Source organism: Andrena cerasifolii, chromosome 8 (genome assembly GCF_050908995.1).
Source record: "Andrena cerasifolii isolate SP2316 chromosome 8, iyAndCera1_principal, whole genome shotgun sequence".
NCBI lineage: Eukaryota > Metazoa > Arthropoda > Insecta > Hymenoptera > Andrenidae > Andrena > Andrena cerasifolii.
In genome coordinates this window covers 7,515,959-7,543,051 of record NC_135125.1, presented here as the reverse complement: position 1 = coordinate 7,543,051, position 27,093 = coordinate 7,515,959, and the positions used below count along the sequence as shown (strand labels likewise).

Below are 27,093 nucleotides of genomic sequence, written 5' to 3'. Positions count from 1 at the left end.
ATTTTAAACGTTAGCTTTTACTTTGAGAATAAAAATTATTTCAGGGATTAATATTTCTTTCCGTTTGCTTTTCTGCTTAATATCGTTTTTACTTGTTTCCTTATGCTCTTAATTTTTTGTAAAGATAGCGATAACTTCTTATTCGATTTAAATAATCTAAAGAACATAAATTCTCAGTGATGGAAACTAATATTTTTTGTCAGCGATGTTTCACGACGAACTACAAATTTCTGGAACACTTGAGTCCATCATCGCAAGAGAAAAGCAAAATCGCAAAATTAATACTATTTTCAAAATTTCAGTCAGACTAACTATCGCGCTAAGTTTACTATCGCATCGAAAGCGAGAGTCAAAAAGCACTGCAAGACACACGGCAAGCACTCCAGAGATATTCCCCCTTAAGTAAACAATTAAAAAGACAAAACCCAAATTACAAAACTGGTCTCGCGTGAAAACGCCTTAACGCTATAAAATAAAGCGAATAAAGGCCTGTTCGCACGAGTCAAAACTGGCACTTCGTGCATACTCTTTTACCAACGTCAGCGCTGATTAAAAAAGAATATATTAACAGAATAGAAATATTCAGAATACTAATTACGAAACACTTTTGCAGCCCCCATTTTCATCTCTAAAAATATACCCAGTGTCTGAAATTAAGCAACAGGGCCCGGAGTCTCTGTCACATGATCCAACCGTATCCAAATAGGCAGTCTTATCCAATTACGCGACTCGTGGGGCGTGCAATTAGGGGTGCGTTTAGGGGATGGTGGCCAGGTGTGTACGCGAGTTAAATCAAACGCGTTGCATCCGGTTCGTGTAGCCCGTTCCGTATACGCGCCGCGCGGTTAAGGAATAATAATTTTCTCCTCTTCCCTCCCCCCTGTGTTTTGCTTTGCGTCCCTGCGGCTGCCGCGACCAGACCGGAAGCTTTATTATCGCGCAGCTCGTTGCGAGCCGTGGGTGGACGACGCGCAGCTTTAACCGCAGGCAAAGATATGCGCGGTACAAACTCTGTCCCCGAGATTCGTTTGGCCAATTGCGGACGGAAGTCCTCGAGTTCAGTGGGCCTGTACTTTTATTACGTTACCTTGCCAGTACTCGCGCCACTTTTTAACACTTTATCCATGCGTCAGCAGCAACATTTATTATTCCCAATTTTCGTAGACACCCATTGGTCGCGAAATAGTTATATTTCTAGTTTTAATAGGCACGCGTTCATTGTGGAGCAATTTGCATTTTTAATTTCCATGGGCATCCACTAATGGATGAATTATGTCTCAGATTGACCCAATTTCTATAGTCAAAACTGTTCACCGGTGTTACTTAACCCTTATACGAAATTTGTAAAGTTACACGGACAAGTAAATTCGGGTCAAATTGACCTAATAGCATATATTTACGAAAAACGAGCATTCGAAAATAGAACTCTGTTCATTTAGTTATTATGGTTTAATATTTTAACCCTTCGGCCGATTTTTAAACAGTTACGAACCGTACGAACTGCGTCAGCCCAATCGAGTCCGAAAAATTATAGTACACACTTTGAACATTGTAGAATATGGAATAGTCGCGTTTCAATAAGACACGAAATGGCAACTTTAAAACGAACCTTAAAGGCAGAGGTCCCTGACTTTCCCGATTCTCAATATCGAATAAAATTTCCTTACAAAATGGCAACCATCTGAAATACAAGCACAAAAATCCACTGTGAAAACCGCCCTTTCGGTTAACAAAAAGGAGCATTAAAACCTAAAAAAAAGACCTCTAGTTTCAATCAATATTGAAAATTTATTCAATCTTATTTTCAGACGCATCGTTTGGGCTGGATAGCGTCCACCGAACCGAATTTCAATCAAAATTTTCGAAAGTCTGATAAATAAATATACCATTTTCTATGAGATTAAAATTCCAAAATTTCTGTCTTTTCTCGAGCCTCCGCTTTCAAGCCCTTCGGCCGAAGGAAAATTTAATTAGAAAATAGGGTCGACTTTTTTGGCCCTTCGCATAAAAATACCCCTTTAAAGCGCCCTCCCCCCGCGCGCCATGGTTCTTTCCGGGTTTTAAACAGATTATTCCTTCCCTTCGCGAGGGCTTGGAGCAGCTACCGTGGCAGGCTGGTGTACACTGCCAATCATGCTCATCCACGCGATCGCGCGGAATGACATTGATCGATCGCGGTTCCCTCCCGTGGTTTTCGACGCCTCGTCCGCGCCACGTACATACGTGTCTTACTCCGGAGCAACGAATATCGCGAACGATTTATTATACGGCGAGCCGTTTACTCGCCGCCAGCGTCGCTTTATTTGTTCGCGGCTCTGTACACCGACATTATTGGGTAAAGATACTTTCCGTTACCGATGCAAAAATCGGTGCCGATCGTTCATCGATCGCGATCGGATAATTCTGCGGAATATCTCATTTCGTCGATGATCGATTGCAAGAGCAGCTGTACACCTCCGAGGGGCGATCACTGTGCGTTTACGTGTTTCTTGTCGCTTTAACACGCGCGTGGCGGATGCTGTGCCCATTTGGACCTAGCCTGTAATTTATTTATTTAGTTTGCTTGTGGTCTTCTACCGCGATATTTTCGATAAGATAATTGGCGCGATGCAGCAAAGTTGCTGCATTTACACCTGACCGTAATTGCTGGCGGTTGCATGCCAGACTGCTTGTGTTGTTTGCTGTTAGTTTTAATTTGTTAAGGGAATAGGGATTTTAGATCATAATAAGGGTAGAAGGTGGTGGGATGGGTTATTCTCAGGTGTACGTGCACTTGTATTATGGATGAAACTGGCCCCTGTATCCACCACGCGGTTCACTGGCAAGTTATGAGATGTCTAATATGTAGGCACTAGGACCCCCTTGCGAGGGTTAACGGGTTCAGGATTTGGAGATTGTCTAATATTCTCCAAATTGAGCGAAAACTGCTTACGAGGGAAGATCTCCAACCCGGATATTCGAGAAATTAGGAAACTTTGGGGATACGTAGAGATGTACGTATTTTCTGCTGCCCAAATTCACCTTAAGGGGGTGAAATAGGTCTCTGGATAGACCGGCTGTTTTCCCATTTTGTGTTATAAAAAAGTCAGGAGAATGTTACTTCTTTTAATTAGAACCGCGATTTGGCAACTCGCGTTTCTTACATTTCGCGAGTTATGACAAAAAATCGGAGAACAGCCGGATTTTCAGGGGCCAATTTCACCCCCTTAGAGTATAAAAATTACGCAATACACATCCGCAAAGTTTCATAATTTCTTGAACTTTTGGGTTCGGGATCTTGCCTTGTTAGTCGGCGCAAGTTTAGAACATTAAAAAAATTATTTTTAATCTTTTTTTTCTATTATATAAGAGTAGCTTAATAAACACCAAACAGATTTAATTCACTGCATGTTTTATTTACTGAAAAACAGATGAGCCGTTTATTTTGAAAGTGACCTAAGTCCATTTATATTTAAAAAAAATTTATATACAAATATTTAATACTAACTTCAAGTTGTACATATTAAAACAGTCAACAACAACAAAAATTCACAAATGGACATAGGCCACTTTCAAAATAAACGGCTCAAATCTATACAAATAGCTTAATATTTCGGCCGATGAAAGTAGAATGACCCCTTAACAGAGACATATTACGTATACTAATTACAACATAAGTAAATCCCTCTGCAAATAATACAGACCACTGCCGAAAGAAAGTCTCTCTGAATTTAAATTAATCCCGCAGAAGAAGCACGAAAACAATCATCCCCGAGCGATGCCTCTGAAATTTCCGACGCACCCTCGGCGAGAGAGGACAGGAGCACGCATGTTTATTCATGCCGGCAGGTAGACGATTTCCCCGTTGCACAAACAAACGGCGCGTATGATCGGCTGCAATGGCTGCGAGGGTAAAGTATCGTTAAGTACCGATCGTCCTCATTAACGTCATCGAGCGAGGTGGACAGTGATCGATTGCGCGGTGGCCGTGGTGCTCCTCGGGAGTCGCGCATGCATAATCTCTGCTGTGCGGGGCAACGGCGCATGCGCCTTCGATCGAACGATAAATTCTGCAGCTGTACGCCGGCGCACGTAAATCATGCGCGCACGTTGCACTGCCCTTTGGTTTTGTCTTCGTTTCCCCTCACCTCCCTCCGCTTCTTCCTCTTCTTCTTCCCCCTCATCTTCGTCTTCCCCTTCCCCGTTCTCCTTTCCCCTTCTTGCTTCGACTATTATCGGTCCCCGATATTTCCGCCTTATCGTCCTCGCGTACACCACGCTCCCGAGACACATCCATGCGCGGGGCCCCGCGGGTTCTCTGTATCCGCGTGATCGGCGTGACTCGCATTGTACTCGCTGCGTCTCATTGTTCCGGTCGCACGAGCGGTGAATATCATCGTGCCGCCTAATGCTGGCCACGGTAGCCGGCTCGCGGGCGCTAGAAAACTTGCGCCGCTGCGAGAAGGAAGGGAGAACCCAGCGACGGCGTTTTTCGAAACGGAGCTGCCGCGCAACCAGACACTGACTCATCCCGCGCGTTTTTTTTTTTCTTCATTAAACGGCGTGCACGCGCCGCCTGACAAAGGGTGCGCGCAGAGCCACGCGGAGCTGGGGAGGTGTCGTCTCCGGCGTGTATTCTGTTCCCGTGCCGATTGAAATGCCATCGAAGACACCATTCGATAATATAATTGTGAAGAGACACAAAGGACTGCGTGGAAGTTGCTTACGTATGTGCCTCCTCTTTGTTGATTCGGTGGGGTCCTTTTCTTTTTAATGCACCAACTACTGTGGCTGCGACACGTAGGGTCTTCGTTTTCGTGGGCTGAAGGGAAAGTGGATCGTCTTCTTAGAATTTTTCTATATTTCCATGTCACGTCTTCGGTCAACGCATTTGGTACCAGAGGTGGGCGAAGATTTTATTTAAATAAAATTTTCGAATAATGAATGGAATTTAAAGGATCAGATTAAGTTAATAATTCACTAAAGTTAAAGTTACTCGGAGTTTGATTTAAATACAAATTTTGCCCACCTCTGTCTGGGACTAATACCTGAGTTTCGGGGATGCTTCTATTGCTAATGATAGCATATTTTTCAGTGAAATTAAATGCTATTTTCTTTATCCTAGATTTTGGGCTAGTAGGGCACTTTAATTCGTTATTATCACTGTTGGAAAAGTTATTTCCGTTGAAGCTCCGCGCTCGATGGGCACCGCGATAATGTTGCGCGGATGATGGTTCGAGGTAGAGTTTGAAATAAAATCGTTCTTGCTCCGCGCAGATGTCGCAGAAATGTTGCCCGCCCCTTCGTCGAATAGATTTCCCACGGAAATAGCCGCGGCTATCCCTTTCGACAGAAATGACTAATGGAAAGTATTTCACTGAAACACATTACCCGGCTATCAAGGACAATCGCGCGGTTTGCGGTTCTATCGAGTTCTTTCGAAAACCACAGTTTCTCGTGACCGTATTCCTCAGGAAGTGGCGAGGGCTCCCTCGCAAACTGTTGCAATTTTCTAGCAATAAACATCGTAGCTCGTTTTAATCGTGTCATTACTCTGTCTTCGAGGAAAAGGAATTTGACATGGACAAGATGACGAACTTTTTTCCACCCTATGGAGGTTCGCAAATTTTTAAATGCGTAGAGGGGGGCGTCTCTTTCTGTCGTAAATTTAATTTCACTTTTAAAAGTGGATTATCGTGAATATGTCGATTTTATTTAAAATTTGGGTAGATGCCCCGATTACTGACAGTGTCCCTATTACTATCACATTATTTATTTTAGTTAATAAAAACGTAACGTATAAAGAATACAATACAGTACGATACAATAATAATAATAATAATAAGAAGAAGAAGAAGAAGAAGAAGAACAGTCCAAATTTAATAACAAACTTTTTTGTACACTATTCTTTGTATGTTACGTTCTTATTAAGTAAAATAAATGAAAGGGTAGTAATAGAGACATTGGCAGTAATTGGGACATCTACCGTACATGTATTCCAAATAATAAATCCTTCGACCATAGAGTATTTCCTGTATGATTAATTTTAAGATAAAAATATTTCGAATACTCTCCAATGGGTGATATTAGGTACGGTCACCCCATCTCTTTCTTACAGACAATAGAGTTTGAAACCCTCTCTCTCTCTCTCTCTATATATAGAGGGTGTCAAACTAGGGTGACCGTACCTAATATCACCCATTGGAGAGTATTCGAAATATTTTTATCCTAAAATTATATATATATATATATAATTATTGAAAATTAAGTTTCAATGCCTTAGTCCACCAGTACCTAAAGAAGCAAGGTCCAATCAATTTAAATTTCTTAAATAATTCCTTTTTTTACCTTAACGACAGAAGCTTATGCTTAATTCAGTGTTTCTTTCACGTGCAGAGTGAACATTTCCTGTTTCTAACCAGTACCTATGCCAAACATTCAACGTTATCTTACGGGGGTATTGTACCCTTATAACCGTTCGTGATTCGACAGTTCTGTATTCCCAGTTGCCACCAACAAACTATGCCGTAGATCGCGAAATCTCGAAAAATGGACATTCCTCGTTTTTTCCTCTTACCTTTCACGCGCGCGTGCATCGTTTCTTTTTGGGGAATAACGCTGTCCCTTACTCCGCGTCGAGGAACTGCAAGGGCGGGCCATTATTCAGGCAGCGTTTATATTTATGCCCAATAAAGTAGCATGCAGGGGGAACAGTTCGAGTCCACCGTCTTAATGCAGAGGCTTGATTTATTCTATCCTGCTGGCGATCCTCCATAGAGCTCCTGGAGATGCGAGGCTACTGGGTCAGGGAGTCGTACTACATCATGTTTTGTACCAGACCTGGCAAGAGGCTGCGCCTCAGAAAGCCAGAACGCTGGCTCACGACGCGCTGTCGTGTCGCGGCGATCCAGCAGGAAATGTGCACGCCGAACCCGGGGCCCGTGATTTACAACGGCACCGAAGTAAATTCCAAACGCGAACTTTTATTCCTCCCGCTGCCGCCGCGTGGAACTAACAATGGCAATAATGAGTCCAGCAGCTGGGATCCCTGCGAGCGCCGCTGGTCCCCGCGCGACAGCCTTCGTTTATTTTCCAATTTTCCACATTCCTCGGCGCGTCGACTCCCACGCCTGCTCCGCAATCTTTCCCAGGGGAATGATACACGAACGACACGCGGGGAAGCGACGTTTATTTGGCGACCGATTCGCGCGGATCCAGGCACGGATTTCTGCAGGAATATTCGCGTGGAAGCCGATTGAAACGAGCAGATTAATCGGGCGGAGTCAAAGGACGCGCATCGATGCAGCAATTTCGCGGATCGAACGCGATGCAAATGCATTCCGATAGGCGGAGGCACGGATACTTCCTGGAATGCGGTCAGCTTGGGACCGAATGTGGGAGAGCTGTGCCGCGGAAAAAGATGGGCACGAGCAAGGAGATTGTAATTGAGAATGTCGACATTTGCGACGGTGGAATTGTCCCGTCATGATTGAATGGAGCTGTTCCAGCTACTGTAAAATCGCAGATAAATATTTCAGTTGCAGCGACGTACCAAAGCTACCTCTGCCCACGGACCGATCATAAACAACGCGACTGTAGATATATATATAACAGTAGAACCACAGATATAAGAAAATGTTGGAAAATTGGTTTTTAGGATGTTTGCACGTTCCGCTAGCTACATCTTGTCTACGTATTTTAAGCGCAACCGGGCCCCGAATTTCTAAGGAACGAAGAAATTGCAGTAAAAAATGTACGAGCCTGCACATCAGATCGGATAACGATGTCCGACTTTAAACGCGATCTCCCAGAAACTACGTTTTCCAAAACGGTGAACATAGAATCTCGAAGACCGCTCGAACGATTTGAATGAAAATTTACAGGGAGTTGCAGGAAACTATTCCCCTCCACGTGTCGGGAGCACATTTTCAATATGAATTCTTAAAGAAAAGATAGCAATATTTCTCCTACGAAAAAAGGAAAAAATCAGAAACATCAACATAAAAATTGTATTAATTTGTTTAACAAAATTTTGCTTCCTGCGCAAGATGGATACTGTCTTACAGATTATAAAAATGCCTTTACTTTGTGTTTTAGGTGATTCACCTGTCCGGAATCGTGTTCACCATCGAACGGTGCATCGCGTACACGCTCTTACGTTTATATTTATAACTTTCTTTCCTGTAAATATATTGAAAATTTTCTTTCTGCGCATTAAAGTCAACGAAATGACGCTTAGAGAGTAAAACAAAAATTATCTCTACGTTCATTTGTTACTTCAGAACGTGCTTTTGCAAATCAACACTAAAACCTGGGACCTATAATATTCCAGTCCCGTAAACAAACTTGACATCGCTTACGCGTCAACGCCTTTTCCACTCCGCGTTCCTTTGAAACAACAGCTTTAAGTCGCCAAGTGGCGCGGGCACAGAATTGTTCCTTCAAAGACTCGAATGGGAGAGGCGCGAGCGCTGAGCCGGTATTTTTTCACAATATCCTTAGCTATAGATTAGCCATAGGATCCCGCTCGATTACCTTCCAAAGGGTGCGATCATCCGTTGATGAGCGCAAAGGGAAAAGGAAGTTATTTGACCTTCTGGAAAATACATAATTGATTATGTAACAGGGGTTCGAGGGTATAGCATCCGGGGGAGATTTTATAGGGGCTCCTGGTGTTTCGTCCCTAATGGACAAAGTAAAAGCGGAGGGACACTCTGTGCGCGGACTTTCACGGCGTAAATAGCAGTTTTCTTGGAGCCTGGCAGGATGCACCGGCGTTCTTCGGTGTTGTAACAAATGCGCGATATTAACATTTATACCGTGCGCCAGGGGCTGCCTTCTACGCAACCTACACCGCGAGCGTGACTCATAAGTGGCTATCTGGTAGGCTTTATAGTCGCGGCCCTGCCATAATCTGTTCACCCCCCGGGAACACTGTGTGCGATAGTGTGCGCGTGGTATATCATTAAACTACAAGATCACAGACACCGCGGAAAGTAGTTCGCGCCTGGGATCCCAACGAGACGTACATGCATCTGTGCCTGGGCATCGATAAACACGCGGGAAGTGTCTTCGCGTGTTCCACGACGAAAGGCTGTGGTTTACGCGTTAAACAAATTCAATAGACAGTAAATTGCTCGGCGCTGCTCGTGGCCGCGTTTCTACGTCTCATGATCATCCTCCTTTTTTGCCAGTTTCACCGTGCTCTAGCCTTTCGCGGGGTATTCAAGCTCCGAGGTGTGTTTTGCTTCCTCTTTGCGCGGCATTTCATTTTTTCGGGATATTATTTAGCAACGCGGTGGTCGGATTTTAATCTAGATATCGCAGATCTCTAGGACTTGCTCTGTTAGTCGGGGATTTGTGACTGGGAGGTGTTTTCTATTAGTAGGAATTTTTTTACAGTTGTACCGGGGTATTCTACTTTGAAAATCGATTTTTTAAAAAATTTTCTTTAGCAATATTGTTTTAAAAGTGTATGCGCAAAGCTCTGTATCTGAATTCTTAAAAGTTACTGGCAGTAGCGGATTTAACAGGGCGGCTGATGAGCAGTTGCCTGGGCCCCAACCTGGAAGGTCCCCCGGGGCCCCATCTCCGAAAAAAATTATGATTAGGTATAGGTATCCAAACATTATACTTTTTTTCGCACTTCAGATTTGGCCCGTTCTTAGTAAACTACCTCTTCATTTTCTCGAAGAAGAATAGGAGTTGATAAGTTGAAATCCCGATACATATAAGTGTCAAAGAAATTAAGAATTATTTTTTTAGCGTCGAAGGATGTAAATTCCATGCTGAGTCCATGCTAGCTCCCCCAAAAGAGGGGCTTCGTAAAAAGAAAAGAAAGCTGGATTTTAAATAAATTTTTATAATCACCTAAAGAATGTCATTGAATTTGTATTAAAAACATTTTTATCCGTTCATCTCGGCTCCCTCCAAGATTAAATCCCGAGTGCACCGCTGTGCCTAGATTAATTTCTTACTATTAATTCCAAACTCTAAAGCTGTGACGGTATAAAGCTCGCATCACGCGTGCTTACAAATATCGCTGCGGTTGAAAAGAAAATCCAGAGAATTTCCAGTTCTGTCGCTTACATCCCTCAATTCCGTAATTTGTAATCTCCGAAGGATGTGAAATTTCATCGGAAACCGCCAAGGGTTGCGCCGGTCGACGGCGCGCGAGGCGGCCGAGGGTTAGTAGTGGGGGAAGCATGGTGGGGGGTTTCGCGAGCGCACGGGCTCAAGTCAGTACCGCGCGACCAGTGGTCAGGTGTGCTTCGCGGGTCGTAGAGTAGAGAAAGTGAAGTTAGCCGCGCTACCCTGACGTTGCACCGCGTGAACCGCTCTGACGCGCATTCCAAACGAAATTCCGACAATAGGCACGGAACTCCGCGGCGTGAACCGCAGGGTCGAGCATCTTCTCCCTGCCGGCTTCCACGCGATGTTCATCGTCCCTCGGGACACTCGCAACCAACGCCAGACGTGATCAGTGAAACACCGCGCCCGCATGATCGTGTCGACGATTCTGTCGAGCGTGACGAGTTTCCACCGGCGACACTCCAACGACGCTGGACGAAATGCCGAGCTGACGGTGAGTGAACGCGCGTTTTTCAAATCGCTTGCGAATGTTGGCCGCCAGCGCATCGAACGCGCGACCAACTTCACGCGGTCCTCGCGTTGACAGGTGGTTCCTCCTGACGCGACGCGGCTCGTGAAACGTTCGTGCGTGACGTTCGCGAGCTCTCTGCAGTCCCGACCAAGAAACTGCTGCCGCGTTTTCTACGGACTGAGATTGTAGAATTGTAGAACAAACGAGTCATTTGATCGGTTCTCTTGCAACGTTTACGAGACGCGAAGAGTCACGTGACTGTAAATATTGGCTAGAGTTGCCATGCCGACCGTTGGGAAACCGTGCGTGATAATCGATTTGTTCGGCTGAGTTGCGTGATTTTAGGTTAACTCGCTTTGAAAGGGGGACCTTGAATGTAAAGCTTATTTCAAAGAATACTTTGATTGTTTCATTAAGCTTTAAGAAACCTATCTCTGGGCTTGGATACAGACGGCAGTCCCGATTTTCGTTTATAGAATCTTGGGTAGTTAGAAATAAGTCGAAGTGGAGAATAACCTACTTCGAATGGAGCTTTGTTTTCGTGAGAATTCTCAGTCGATAGGCGAAAGAGATTTTTCTACAATCTCGACTTATTTCTGCTGAAGCATTCATTTTTACAATATTTGCTGTTTTTTTTCTTCAATTTCCTCGAAAACGTAGGCTTATATTAAAAATCTTTATTCTATAGTTTCAATTTATCGTTGCACAAGAAATTAGCAGCTGTTTTCTTTGGAAGAAGTTTAGCTTCTAGTAAGTATCGTGGGTCACCACCAGTGTACATATATCTCGCGTTGCTCATTAAACGACTCAGTTTCGGGGAGCAGAACTTCCATCGACGAGAAAGTTTTAGCGAACGATGAAATTTTGCAACCGCGAAAACTCGTTCAATTTTAATATCCAGCCACAGATAGTGCAAAAACTTGTTCGCATAATAACCCGAGCTAATTGTCGTTGGAATTTTTACCGCGACGAAAGCCACTTTCACTGCACCAGGCGCGATTAATACGATCCTTTGAGTAGGTGCTACGTAAATCGAAATATTCGGAGAGAATTTGTTGTTGCGTATGCTACGGTAGAATAATTTTTTAAATGCGTCTGATTTCCATACTTTCCAACGCAATCATGCAACAAGTGGTATAATTCAATACGTCATATTAATTCCTATTAGATAATTACCAAAGAATGAGGATTTTATTTAAAAAAGACTTAAACGATCTTAAAATGCTTTTCGCGTTACCAGCCGAGGAATAATTGTTTCCATTACAGATTTCTCTTTCGTCGTATCAGTTTTTGATTCGTTATACTGTTTTAATGAAATGCAGATTCTTTTTATGAACGTGATGTAATTCGCGAAGATATAGTAAAATTGATAGGAGGAATGTCTTTTCATACTTTCATGCAGCTTTTTTTAAAAATGGGACTACTGCTTTTTAATATACATAAATCGATTCTTTTCATTATTCTCTGTATAAAAGTACGAAGGTATGCCTGTTGAGTAGAGAATACTTTGCGAAATAATTTATGTTAGGAAATTACTTTGATACAGCAAGTGCTGAAAAGATCCACCGCTAACTATCCTCTTACTCAATTCTTTATAATTTCTACCACGTTTTTAAATAATTGTGCGACACTTATATTCCACTGGCAATCCTGCTCACCCCCTTAGGGACGGAATTACCAAAAATCCATACTTAGGCGCCTACGTCGTCAAAATAATGTACCTTCCAAATTTCACTTCCCCAGATTAAACGGTTCGAGCTGGGCGTTAATGAGTCAGTCAATCGGGACTTCTTATTTTATCGTGTGGCATTTGTACTCCATTAAGGGGCCGTCCTTAAATTACGTAAGGTTAATTTTGCCGATTCCTTACCTCCTCCCTCCCCCAGTATAATAATTCGTAAGATTTGATATTCCAATCCCCTCCTTACGTAATATTTTTTGCATTGAACTTTGTCAGCTATTAAAATTCTATTAAAGATTTATATAATTCGTTTAACTCGGTTTCGGGATATTTAAACTGAAACTACTTTTCTGGAACATTAATGATAGAATTTGTATTCATTGAAAATTAGGTCGCAAAATATTACGTAAGACGCTACCTGGCTCCCTGTTCCTTGTAAGAAAACGTAAGAAATTCGCGACCTCCTCCTCCCCCAAAAATCCTTATGTAATTTAAGGACGACCCCTAAAGTGATTTCAATTCCACGTTTCACGTAACAAAATACACATACTAATAGTCATCAGTGTTACTGTAAAATCTAGTAATGTTTAAATACAAGTATGAAGCATCTCATAAGGTATATATTTCGTTGAAATTAAAGAAGAAATGCGTGAAACTTAAAAGTAAATTTTTCATTTCATTTACACGAAGTGTTTCTTTCGTATGCAAAACAATAAGAGAAATCCATTTACTCGTTATACGAAAATGCATGCAAATTCAATAATATAGAAGACTTGGAGTAAAAGGTGAGGCTGCGAGTGTAAACACTGTTAATATTACCCTACCCAAGAGAATAATCATACACGAATTATATCAAAATAACCCTTACTATGGCATTCACCTTTTTCCTCCATCAATTTATTCGTACCATCATCTAAAAATATAAAGCAGAAAGCTTCTATACATTTCCGTGTTTGTCGCCTAGAAACTAATGTGACTATTTTCACAAAAAAAAATAAAAACAATTTTTTTTATAAAATCAGAATCTAAGTTTTGGGCGCAGCCGCGTAGTAAAGCTAGTACTATATAATCTAAAAAAGTTGTCCAACCCTCCCCACTTTCTGTAACCACTCTGGACACGGAAGTTTCATCCAAATTTTTTCATAAAATGCGTACACGTGTTTCTGGAGTCCCCTGCCTGTGGTGAGGGAGGGGGTGGCCCCAGTCGAGTCTATGCGGAATTACATATTTGGAATGCGAAGTTCGCACGTCAATGAAACACATTTCGAGCACTCGCGTGGGTCAGCTGATTGTCGTCGACGATGACAATAGGGAACAAAGTAAACGTACTCGTTCACCGCGACCGTTATTCATTGTTATGCGCCGTGACGTGGACCACGGACGCGTTTAGCCTCGTTAGGAACAATTAAAAGTAACCGGCGAACCGAGAATTGCTTAATTGCCGCCCGCGAGCGTTCTCCTTAAGGACAGGACGAGACCATTCCATCCGCGAGACTCGAGAAGCTTGCATGCGCATCGGCATCGTTGAACAGGGTCGAAGTTGGGGCGCGATTCGAATCAGATGCCGAGTGATCGACAAGAAGCTGTTAATCGAATAAAAGTTTATTCCATCAGCTAGCGGCGGCACTCGGGATTTAATCTTGGGGGAGCCGAGTTGAAGGGACAAAATTTTCAATGCAAATTCAATAAAATTCATTAAGTGATTATAAGAATTGATTTAAAGAATAAAATTCAGTTTTCTGTTCTTTTTACAAAACTCTTGAATTACTTCAGTCGTGGTTACATTAATCTCGGGGCGCGCCACTGTTAATACCGTAGGAATGAATTTTTATTAGTCACTTATAAGTGAAATCTCACCTCAAGCTTAAACAGTTTCTTTTTCGTTATTTTCTGAAGTTGAAAAGAAAAGCTCCTTTTAACATATATGTTGTGAACTTTCGCATCCAAAATTTAACACCTGTTCTTACACAGCACTGTAAATATTCTAAATCTAAATTATTCCAATAGCATAAGAATCGATTCTCAAATGAAATTCTCCAATACCATTCGGTGGGATTATTTTGATTTGAAGAATCGTTTATTATATAGTTTCTTGTATTTTTACTGATTCACAGTTTGTTAGTCGCTTAATGCCACGCTTAGACTTAATTGCCAGTCAGTAGACAATGGAAAGTATCAACGATTAAAAAGTCCTTGTAGAAAACACTGTTAAGTATCAAAAAACAAATTCTGTTCTATAATACCTGTTACAATTGGCACGCAGATTTTCCAATACAACTTTTCTCTTTCTAATTTTGGTGCTTAGTGTTTCCCGCAAGGACTCTTCAATTATTCGCATCATTATTCGGATAATTTTGAAGCGAGGCTTCGCTGCATCAGTTGAACGCATCAATTGAACCAATTTCCCGCGTACTTATTTCGTTACGAATTGATTGCCACAATTAACGCGCTCATTAGCGTGTCTCTCGTCCATTCTAAGTCGCACCCAGGCAGGAGTAAAGTATTCGTGCTTTTGTGGCGTTCGATCTCGTTCGTCTCGTGAAAGAGCCCGCCTGAAAGGCTTAGCAGGATAATGTCGTGTGAAATGGCTGTTGCACGGATTTTCGAAAAAATTTGTAAGCTTCCCACGAAACTCGCCTGGGCTCTATCTTTTATTCCTGCCGAGCCTCTCCTTTACCGTTCCTTTTCCTAAAAGGAGGATTCTCGAGTCAGCTCGGTAACGAGGACGTGTTATGCAAATCCATGGCTATTGTATCATTCACAACTCAACATAATACACTTTGGATCTCCTTATTCACTAGAATATGAAAGAAGAACGAGTAGTTTCGCTAATTCCCTGCGGTTTACTAGGCATTACCTCGCAGCTTTCCCTTCGCAAATAAATCACCGGTAATGTGCCAGAAGACACTCTTCTTCGCGAATTCTTTCAACTTTGCGAAATACTATAAGAAGCGGTCTTTCGACAGCACGATTTAAAAAAAAAGCAAAGGAAATTGAATTCTTCAATTAGCAGCATGAGAATACCCCTTTAACCCTTTAAACTTTCCTCCTCCAAACCAAAGGCCATTTGCAAAATCTTTATTCTGCTAATTCCACTCATTTTTCCATCAAAGAATTTTATTGCAAGGAAGACCGGGGAAATTGTGTTTTTTCAAGTTTGCATTTACGATGTACTAAAGAGGAAGGACCAAAGTATATTTCAGCGTATTTGTTGTCAAGTAATTAATTTAAAGAAAAGTGACAAAAATTTAAAACCGAAGAACGTATCAACTTGCCCCGGTCTCCCCTACCATGAAATAAATAATAAATAAATAAATCTACTGTGCTTGACTTGCTTTGCCAGACAAATAAAAAATTGTGCTCGTTACAGTTGAGCTAGCTACAGGTTCCGTGCAAAATACGTTCCATTGTGTTACGACATTATCATTATTATAAACAGCTAATCGTTTCGCAACGTATGTTTTTGTCTTTTGGTGCGCGCCTCGTCTACCGCGAAATTAAACGTTCTTTTCTTCTCTCTCGCGGTGGCAATGTGCCGCGCGCTGGACAAAAGGCTACTTTATTGTTTGATAAATAATTCCCATCGCCCGCTTTATCCCCGCGGCTTGCCACTTGTTCGATAAATATATCGTAACCCGGATACCCAGTATCGAAAATTCTTGGGAGTCGTGGCGCACGACGGTTCGTATTAACCAGTCACGATTCTTAATCCCGCCGTAGAGTTCCCCTGGGCCGCGGAGTACCTATAAGCGACTCTGTGCACGCGCAGGGAAACTCTCGAACAGATCATCTTTTCCCGTGAACTGTAATGGGTTCAGAAAGCAACTCTGCTGGTCGAGGAAGCAGCAGAATCGTGGAATTTACACGCCAGGGTTGCTTAGCCTCTACCTGCGCGCGTAATAAAGTATCCGCGCTTGCTTCAGTAAAGCTCTCAGTGCATCGGATCGGCGACGATAACAACGTAAATCTTGGTTGAAATTTTTGTAGCCTTCGCGAACGCAATACTCGCGATTATTCGCGGCGAATTATTTCTGTATCTCTTATTTTGCAACACGTAGCCCGCTCGCTTTGGTAATGAAATGGGTAAGAAGGTAATAGAGTTCTACGTTAAAAGTATTTTCTTGCCTTCTAATTGCACGAGCTTACTGAGGCAGATTGTGCATTGCGTATTGTTTATAAAAGTGAATTATTTTTCTAGGAACTTCTTATTGCTTAGTAGATTCTTGCGTGGTGAGGGGTACCTTCCATCGCAAAAGCCTTAGATAAGTCTTCTAATTTTTCAAAGACAGTTTCGGTTAGGCAACTGTTTAGATAGTTTTCAAAAAAAGTTAGATAAATCCAGGACCTCTCCCCTATTAAGATTTGAAAATCGTATCTATTTCTTATAAAAATTAAATGCCAGCCTTGTAGTCGTGGGTGGGCCCCCTTCGCCTCCTGGCAATCAATATTTTTCGACTCGGTACTTCGCTATTTACCATTCGTCCCGATGCTTGCAACAAACACTTGCGCGCTGGCCACAAAGTTCATCGATCAGGCACACCGAATGAGTTAATGAAACTTCACAGCCTCCCTTAAGGGGGTATACCCGTTTGAACCCTCGGAAAATGTATACATTTTGTGGATTCTTTTACAAGTCAACGGTTTGATGCAGATTTCCCGTTTTTTAACTATGTTTACATAGTATTATGAACTACTTATAAAAAAAGTTTCAGTTAAAAAACTATTGTCTTTCGGAAGTTACGGATACATGTCCGAAAGTCTCTCGATTTTAGACGGCTAAACGGTGGCCCTAAAAACTCGCGCTACGTTCAACCAATTTACTTCAAATGTTGCATGCAGAATCATAATAAGATTCCACATCGTCCAACGAAGGCGATTTTGAAAATTTTGAAAAATAAAGAAATGGTGAGAGATCAAAGGTAAAGTTAAATTTTTCTAAGAGAAAAATCCACCTTTTTCCTTTATAAATAATAAACGGGGAATCGAAATAAAAAAAGCCTTCGTTGGACGATGCGGAATCTTATTATGATTCTGCATGCAAAATTTGAAGTAAATTGGTTGAACGTAGCGCGAGTTTTTAGGGCCACCGTTTAGCCGTCTAAAATCGAGAGACTTTCGGACATGTATCCGTAACTTCCGAAAAACAATAGTTTTTTAACTGAAACTTTTTTTATAAGTAGTTCATAATACTATGTAAACATAGTTAAAAAACGGGAAATCTGCATCAAACCGTTGACTTGTAAGAAAATCCGCAAAATGTATACATTTTCCGAGGGTTCAAACGGGTATACCCCCTTAACGTAGAAGGTGACGTTTAGAGGGGTCTGCCTACCGTCTCCGCTTGGAGAGCACACAAGGGTGCACGTGCATGCGCTGGGAAATACATAATAAGCGCTTAGATAGCTCGGCGAAAGCACTCCATCCTCTCGAGAGTGGCCACGTCCCGTTGCCTTCTTCTCCCTCGGCTCACCTGTGCCCTCCTTTACCCTGCTCGCGCAGGCGAGAAGTGGAGGGCAGGTCGCGGACGCACACGAGCAGGGGGCCAGCCTCTCGATGGCTCGCCTACGCCGTGTTCACGGTTATGCCTTATTTATGAGGCCACCGATGCCCCGCGCTCGCTTCCGAGTGCGGACAAAAGGCAAGAAACATGCCCCGCGTGGAAAGTGGAATTCCGATCGCCATCCGTGGCGGGCGGGCACGCGTCCCGCCAAAGGGGGACTCAAATCGGCGGGGGCCCGTGCAGCTGCGCGCGCTCCCTGGGCCTCCGTACTCTCTTCGCTCTGGCCAAGGGACGTTTCTCAAGTCGGAACCATTCAGCTCCGGAGCTAACCTTGCAACAGCTGCGGTTTCACCTTCCCTTTCAAATTGGTCCGCGCGAATGTCGCTGAAAGGATTGCGGGACGCAACAGACTGGCGTTAAGCAGAAGCTATCATTGAAAAGAACAATGTCGAAGCTGCGCGGGGAATAGTGGGACGGCCGGGCCGCGTGCTCGAACAGAAGCTGGGAATCCAAGCGCGCAAGCTTGCGGTATTCTCAGTCGCTGCTTGTTCTTAAGATCACCTTAAAGACAGATCACCTTCAGCATAGCTCTACTCGATTATTTTCTAACCAAGAGTCGAGAAAAACATCTACCATTTTGTATTTTTTAAGAATTTTCTAATAATAGGGTGGGTGTACCGTTTGTGGCTATTGCACTGTTTTTGGCCATGTGCTTAATTATCTCATTTTTAAATGGCTTGCGGATCATTACTGTGTGGAGAATTGCACATCGTAAATATATTGTTCACTATACCGCCAGAAATATAAGGTTACATTTATTGCTTACACGGGGAAATATTATATTTTTTAAGAAGCGGCCAAAACTGGTGCAATACCTTAAAGTGGCCGCGAACGGTGCATCCACCCTAATCTTTTATTTTTCCGTCTCTACGAAAGAAAATGGAATTCTGATGTACTGAATTAAAGAAACAACTGTATACATATATGAAATGAAATTGCGCGTATGAATTTCATGGATGTGTGTACATATATGTACGCTAGACACTTTTGAAAAGATTTTATAATATATAATTCTAAGTATATGTTTACTCTAGTAAAGAATACATATTATTATCTTAATATATAAAGCAGAAAGTGTTTGTACGGTTGTCTGGTGTCTAAAAACTTTCGAAAGGTCTGGGGTGACGAAATGTGTCTCAGCTCATTATGCCTAACTAATGCAGACGAGTGTGACTATTTTCAGAAAAAAAGAATACCTAAAAGTTTCTTTTTATAAAATCAGATTTTAATTTTCTCTCTCCACCAATTTTGCGCCGCTCTGAGTACTTGCCCAGCTTGCGCCCCTAGATCGGGCCCTGCCTAAGTGTTAAGAGAATAAGAGAAGCACCCTATCTTTTATTAATAATCCGTTACAATAAACTATTAAACATCCGCTGGAGGTGTCCCCCAAGCAACCGCTCAGCGATGCATCAATCGCAAAAGCAACAATACCAAAATACTCGAGATCCAGAGACCATAGAACGCAGGAACTCTCTTGCGTCGTTCGAAAGCGAAGTGAACAAGAACGAGAGGCAGGAGAGACAATGTCGGGACAGGCGAGAATTAATTTACAACGATGACTTTGTCCCGGCTAATAAAACTTAATCATTGCCCCTTGCGTAACCGCGCGGCGCCGAATTCGCGATATTTAAACCCTCGCGGGCGCGCGATTAACGCCCGCGACGAGGCTCGCACACACGCGGAACGGTGGATTGCAAAATCGTTGTTAAATTGCCGGGGATATTGTTGAAACATTATTGCATACTTAACAGGGTAGCATGTTAACAATAGGTTTTTTGCAAAAGCGGGGCCGCGCGTGCGATCCGCGGTTCCTGCTCGCCTGGTAACATTAATTTATTGGCTTGCTTTTAAACCGTAAGCGCCCGCGCTCGCCTGCGCTGCCACGATGCAAAAATTCTTTTTGCAATTGAGAGCGAGGCAATGGCGGCGAAAGTATCGAGTTCAGGGACACGGCAGCATTGTGGGCCTGCCCCCCACCCGTTCCTTTCCGCTGGCTCAAAGATCGTCGTGCTTCTTGAAACGACGGGGGCTAATCCTCCGCTGCGGATTAAGCAACGGCGGCGTAAACAAACGATTGTAAGTTACTCGGTCGAGACACGTCGTTGGCTCTCAGACGCTGGCGATTTAGGGGCTTCACCTGTTGCTCGTGTCGCAAACTCACGCACCCGCTGCGAATCGTACCGAGGTGCCAAAGTATACATTCGTTCTTGAGTGCGTTCGTAATTGTATCTTGGGAACAGAAGAGGGATCTGTCGACAGTACTTACAGTTTCATCAGTGGTAAATGTGGAAGAAGATCGAATTCATAGAATCGTGACCGGTAATATTAGGTCGCTGCCAAAATTCGTTTGCTTTATTGAACCAAAGTCGGTGTTAAAACTTTTAATACAAAATTAATATTAACACTTTTTTTGTTCTTTCGATACTTTTCAATAGGTACGTTTTTCTTTTCGATACTTTCAATAGGTACATTTTTCTTTTAATACTTTTAATACTTTTTTCCTTTAATACTTTTCTTTTTTAATAATTTTAATACCTTTTTCTTTTAATAGTTTTAATATTTTTCTTTTTAATAATTTTAATACTTTTTCCGTTTAAAAAGAGTAATAGACAGATATGAGGCCTAGAGTTAAGAACCGTAGCGTAAGGTGAAATGTGTGGATAATTTAAAAAAGAGTGTAATTGTAAAGGAAAGGAGTGAAATGGAAGACCACTGTAACCAGGCCCCAGGGTTACCACCTCTCCGGTTCTGGCCCGGAGACTCCGGGTTTTGAAACAAATCTCCGGGCTCTGGTTTTACTGGGAAAATCTCCGGGTTGTAAAAAAAAAGAGATAATAAGAATGATATCAATTTTATCTACGATAATGTTATTAATTAAAAAGACAGATACTTTTAAATTCTGAATTGTTTGAGCTTAACAGAATTACACATCTGTTTTACGGATATTCGAGAACGAAACTTTTTTCTGCTTTTTCCATCTCCGGCTGGGAATATGTGGCACTCCGGGATTTAGACGGTGATAAGGTGGTAACCCTGATTGTAACTCTGAGGGGGACACTAAACCAACGTACATATATACTTCTTTCTTTTAATACTTTTAATACTTTCTTCTTTCAATACTTTTAATTCAAACCTAAAAATATATTACAAGGTTTTCAATCCAAGTATTTTCCTTGGCTCTCCATAGAGGGAGAGGGCATACCCTTTTGCCGCTTTTTTTTCTGGTAAAAATACAAATACAGTAGGTATTGGAAATACTTATTTCATCGGCTAAATATTTAGCATGTATTCACTTCCACCTTATTTAGTACTAAATAACTTATAGTACCTGGCGCTGCCCGGGTTATATATCTTCCTTCGGTGAAGCCGAGGGAGTTTTTTAAAAAGTTTTCTTAGCGAGCACCTACGGTCTAAGCGTAACCTACCTACCAAATTTCATTATCACTGGATCAGTGGTTTCAGAGAAATCGTGATGAGTAGTGGTATTTGAATTTTATATAGATTAGTATGCATTCAGAAAACACTGTGCTTCTGCGCGATTATTGACTAATTGTAAGTAGACATACAGTGCCCAATATCTTGGTTAAAATAAGTTGTATATCAACTACTTTATCAGTCACATAGTTACGAAGCCATTTAAAACAAGGACCGCGGAACTTTTTTAAAAATGTTCTCACATTATAAGTTGCCAGGAGAACCGACAAAATAAAAGTTCTTGAAAATAAAGTGTCTACTTGGAATGGAACTTATAAAATATAAGAATAAAAATTTCTCCGTAACAGAAACAGATATTTTGTTCATCAATATTAAAAAAGTTCTCAATCGCAACAAATACTGAATACTATTCAACGGATAGTACAACAATATTAAATAATGTTATTTACGTATTATTCCTGACAAGTTCTCTTTTCTCTCCAATACTTCTTACGAAACCATTAATTATGTTATGATTTTCATACCTTTTATTAAATAAACATATGAAGACTATGATATTACATTTTTAAATAAAACCAGTACCTAATAGTTTAGTACTTTTCATTACCTTATGAATTTTATTTAATAAATCTTCTAATCTAACTTGTTTCGATGGAACTTTTATTATACAGCTTCTAAAATATCTGTTCCACGAGAACACTTTTTAAAGAACTTCCTAAAGATAACATTTCTTTCAATAATAATTCCACAGGCACATATATTTTCTTAAACGAAACATATAAGTTCTAACAGAATATTTTTTAAAAAACGAGGGTTCGAGAACTTTTTCGACCCCTCGTAGCACGTGCATTTGGCGGGTAATGCGATAAATATTCCCAGTACCGTGCGCGTGGTAAAAAAAAGCCATTTCCGTGCAGCTAACATCACCTAACAGTGAGCGAAGGAACTTCTGCACCGACCTAATGAAATAGAAATCGTAAAGTCACGCATACGTGACAGCGGCAGATGAAGAGCCAACAGTTTAGATCCAGTGTAACAAGTGTGGAGCGGCCTTTAAGGTCTGCCAACTCGGTAACGCCGTGACACGCACACCCTCACGTGTCCCGTCACGCGCGCGTACCTCGCCGCGCGTTGCAGTCACGTGGTCGGGGGCCAACGCACGTGACGCGTGCACACCTCTGTGTTATGCTCGCCTGGTAGACGAGCGATCAAGACGTTTGCGCAAATCGCGTGCCGCGAACGCGACCGCGCGTACCGTGCGCACAACGAGTACTCTCGCCTAAGGCTGGCGCCACATTTGTGTTTTACACATGCTGCCAGGCGCGGCTCGTGCCTATAGGCACAATTAGAGGGCTGCCTAGGGGGCGAAGTTGGCACCGGGGCGCAAAATGGAATATTCAGTGTTGGCATTTTTGTTGTATCCCGTAGCTTAGTGTTTCGTTTATTTTATATAATAAAAACTCAATGCAGATTACTTATAATAAAGCGCTCGGACTAAACTGCTGAAGTGCTCCTTTTAGGGAGAATTACGTGTAATATATAGGTACGCGTTTCAGTAGGCTGGAAAGTGGGGGTTGTCCTGAGTTTAACGGTCAGTAAGGGATGAAGCATAGAGATCAAGGTTCAAGGATGAGTAATAAGGAACGGATGGAGTCATAGAGGAAAGAATTTAGGATGTTTCCTATTGTGGAGGAAGAAATTTCAATGACGTTGGTATACAAGATCTTTTAAAATGCAGTTTCAAGTTAAATATTACAAGTTGTACTAGGTATACGTTTGTTTTAAGCTACGAATAATAATTCAGAGCAAGGGCATCGAGAAGCTCAAATGAATGTATTATAAATAAAGGGCGCGAAAATGGTTTGAACTGGGAATGCATGCTGTGCTCTAACTGTTTGTAAAATTTCAAGCGAATTGGTGACCTGAATTCTATGTGCTCTCTTTTTAAACCTGGAGGTGTGTGTTACCTTTTACTACTAATTTCTGTTGTTGAAAATGAAGAACTTTGGGGACATTTTTTGTGGCGGTGCTGCCTAATTTTTTAAGTGAAAAATGTTATCGTTAGATTCGTCTTAAAGAGACCTTTATAATTATAGTATAAAATCGTGGAGAATAATATTGTCCTTCGCTGTTCTATCCCCGATTTTAAACCTGCAAAGCAAGTTATGGACGCTTGATGAACCAAGTGATCCGTTAGGTCAAGGTTCTCACGTATTTGAAATTCTGAACTCTACAGGCATGAATGAGTATAAAAAGCTGGTCAATAGAAAGCAACGCTCTACAGTATCGAAAATCCAGGCCCATGGTCCGTTAGCTTATTGTTGCATTTATGGAAGTCTTGTCTCACCGAGAAACCAGGGAACTGTGCTATAACAGTTTGCTATGGAAGCAATCACTGAAACCTATAGAATCCAGCAGCTTCGTGTAAGAAAACCAACTGTGAAATTTATTCTGCCTTGTTTTATTCATTTACCACCCTAAACGGTTCGTTTCTCTTTTTAAAGTCATGTATAGTTAAAAAAAAACGTAATAGAAATTTTTCTAGTAACAATTTGAAAATAGCTACTAACTCGAAGCTAATATAAAACCAAGAAGAAGAAAAAGAAGATCATTGCTCTTAGCACAGAATTACAAACTTAAAAGTGATTTCATTCAGATGATCTGAGCCCTCGTATTGGTATTAAATTCTTGTCGAAAATTAATTTTCATAGGAAGAAAATTTATCCTTTTTATCCTTTCGACTTGTCATAAATTATACACATAGCCACATTTTCTTGGAAACAGGGGAAAATAGTAAAATACTTAACAGAACTTGTAAATGGTATTTACTAATAGTATTTAAGTATTTCCTAAATACAGAAAGAATCAGGCTTACTCTTTCTGTTATAGATAACTAGGAAAGCTAAGCAGTCTATGATATTAACATAAAAAATAACCATTATTTTAATTTCATTTGTTACTCCTCACTGTACAATTTCTATCAGAAATTCTCAGGTAACTATTAAACATCGTTTGTTCAGGGACGTTTCCGTATCAGTGCGAGCTTTAATTGGTTGTAAGGTATGTGACGTGAGTTGCACGTTTTTTCGAAAGTCATCGCCGTAATCTCTCTCCACAATTATTACAAGAGGCGCGTTAGTGCGCGGGGCGAGTAATTCGAGTAATTTTTCTGCAGATGTAATATCTCTGGATCGCTTCTTTTGAAGGAAACCTGTGCACTTATCTCTATAAACATTCTTGATGTAATTGCATTGCTAACAGCGTGTATCATGAGGGAGCTGCGGCTCCCTCGCTTTCTAACACGGACGTTTTACTTTTCTTTTCATCGGCACGTGAACGCGTTCACTCGTCCCGCTAATTCGTGCAACTAATTACCATTTAAACGGGCGTGTGTACGCATCTTGTTGCACGGGAGATTAATGAGCAGGGAAGGTGTGAAAATAATTGTTCCTGTAAGTTGCCTTGGGACGTGTTTAGAAGTTGCTCGAGTGGGAAACATTCGTAATACTTTTTCCTGTTAACGATGCTGCAGTGGCACTAGGAAAGTGGTGTGCGGTTTTTTCTTTTTCTTTTAAGTGAAATTCGTGAAATCTTGATGAATGTGTCTCTACTCTGTAGTAAGTAGTTTAGAGCAACACTTTCTCAACGTTTTTTAATGTCTATAATAAAGATAGAGTTTATAAATATAGGGATTGAAAGTTTCAGGGGTTGAAGCTTTGAGCTAGCAAATATGTAATATAAATTCTAGACTTGAGTTTGGTAATAATAGAAGTAGAAACTTTTAGAGATTGAAGATTTCAGCTAGGAAATTGTAAAAATTGTGGGTTTCAGCTTTCAAATAATATAAGTTAACATTTTCAGAAATTGGAGCTTTAAGCTGGAAAATAATAGAAATTTTAGATTTATGTTTGCAAAGAATAGAGGTTGACATTTTCAGAGATTGGAGCATCAAACTAGAAAATAATAGAAATTTTAGATTTACGTTTGCAAATAATAGAAGTAAGAATTTTCAGAAATTGGAGCTTTAAACTAGAAAAGAAAAATGGAAATTTTAGATTTAAGTTCGCAAAGAATAGAGGTTGAAATTTTCAGAGATTGGAGCTTTGAACCAGTAAATAATTAAAATTGTAGATTTCAGTTTGCAAATAATATAAGTAGTAACTTTCAGAGATTGGAGCTTTGAACTAGTAATTAATTAAAATTGTAGGTTTCAGTTTGCAAATGATAGAATTTGAAAGTCTCAGAGATTGGAGCTTTCAACTACCAAATAATACAAATTGTGGGTTTGAGTTTGCATAGAATAACAGTTACCATTGCAACTAGTACAATAGTAAAGCCATTCGAGCAAAAGTTTCTGAGTTGACTTAGGTACTTATTCCATATAAAACTGTGCATAAAATTGCAATGAATCCTTACAATGCACCAATGCACGAAGGAAACGTGACAGAAAATATTCTCGCAGCGACAGAACGGAAGTTCTATCCGTTCACGGTTTCGAGCCCTAACGGGACGACCACTTCCTATAAGCTATTCCTAACGATGAGGCATATTATTCAACACTTACTTACGACCAAGCAAAGCAATCCACTTCTTTAATATTTATTCGATATACAGTCTCTTCTTCGCAAAAATCTTTCGACTAACAGGAAACCTACTTACCACTTTGACAGCCATGCTTTATTGCACGATTTCAATCTATTCCTTTCCCTGAGCCCAAGAATTCAACTTTACTTAACATTTATCGCCGATGAAACAAAACCATTCGAGGATTCCTATTCTACTTACAATATAAGTACTGTTCTGCTGCTTCTCAAAAACTGATTTATAGTTAGGGAAGAAAAGTACTAGCAGTCAGCGTAAGTCTTCTCCAAAAAGTGCGCCGTCAAACTGCTAACTTGCGGCTAATATCTATCCCTGAAGGTACCATCCACCAAACATTTCCTTTATCATCTTAGTAGAGCTTAGCTAGCGCTTTACCACCCGGCTTCGCCCGGAATTTAGATTCTGCTTTTATAAAAAAATTCATTTATTCTCCACTCTCCTTTTGCGAAAACAGTCACATCCCGTGACTCCAGGGTTTACTGTTCGAAAGTTTTTAAGCTTTTAGTTGCCAAAATTAGCCTCGCGCGATTTAAAGATGGCCCCTGAGCCGCTAAAAGGTGTACAGTAGCTGAAAAGGGTAGAAATATGAGAAGATAACGACCCGAAGCCGAAGCCTTAATCACGGTCCGTGACGCTGCTCGATGGATTAACTTACGTCACTTCGGGTCGTTATCTTCTCATATTTCTATCAATAATTCATTTACGGTCGACGTTATATTCACTCCAACGCTCCACCGATTTACGACCTCGCTACTCTACCCCAATTTTCGCCCCCCCTGCTTCCCCTATTATTCGCGATACCGTTCTTCCTCGCACAGAAACGGCACGCGTGCGGAACGACTTAAAGAGAGCAGGTAGGGTGCACCCAAGTGACGTCAGTTGCACGTTGACGTCTGGCGCAGACGTAATGCCACGCGTGTATCCGGGGAACAGAATGCACGTGGCTCGTGCGCAAAGTATCGCGACTTTCGCGGCATGCGCCATAGGCCACGAGCCGCGGTCGAAGAAACACGCGTGGCACGCTGTGCCTCGCGAATCCACTCGCATCGTGGTCGATTCTCGCCATCCATCCATCCGACGGCGCGCAGCGGTCTGTCGAAAGGTTCCTCGACACCTTCGCGCGATGATATTCACGGTTTTCTGTCATCGCTCGTCAAGGAAGGCGACGGCAACGATCGCCTGGCTTCGGGTGAGCGCGTAGCGAGAATCCATCTTGAAGCTGAACCATTTGCA

General features: G+C 41.6%; 1 protein-coding gene across 2 annotated transcripts in view; it reads left to right on the top strand.

Moving 5' to 3' along the window:
- Window positions 1-27,093, top strand: part of LOC143372044 (uncharacterized) — a 70,252-nt gene that overhangs the window by 1,439 nt on the left and 41,720 nt on the right. The window contains exon 1 of one of the 2 annotated variants that reach the window (XM_076817858.1): window positions 10,239-10,564. The exons of the other annotated variant lie outside the window; for it this stretch is intronic. Within the exon in view, the coding sequence (XP_076673973.1) occupies window positions 10,481-10,564 (84 nt within the window). The 5' untranslated portion in view covers window positions 10,239-10,480. Of the gene's footprint in view, window positions 1-10,238; window positions 10,565-27,093 lie in introns of those variants that run through there. 2 annotated transcript variants of the gene reach the window in all.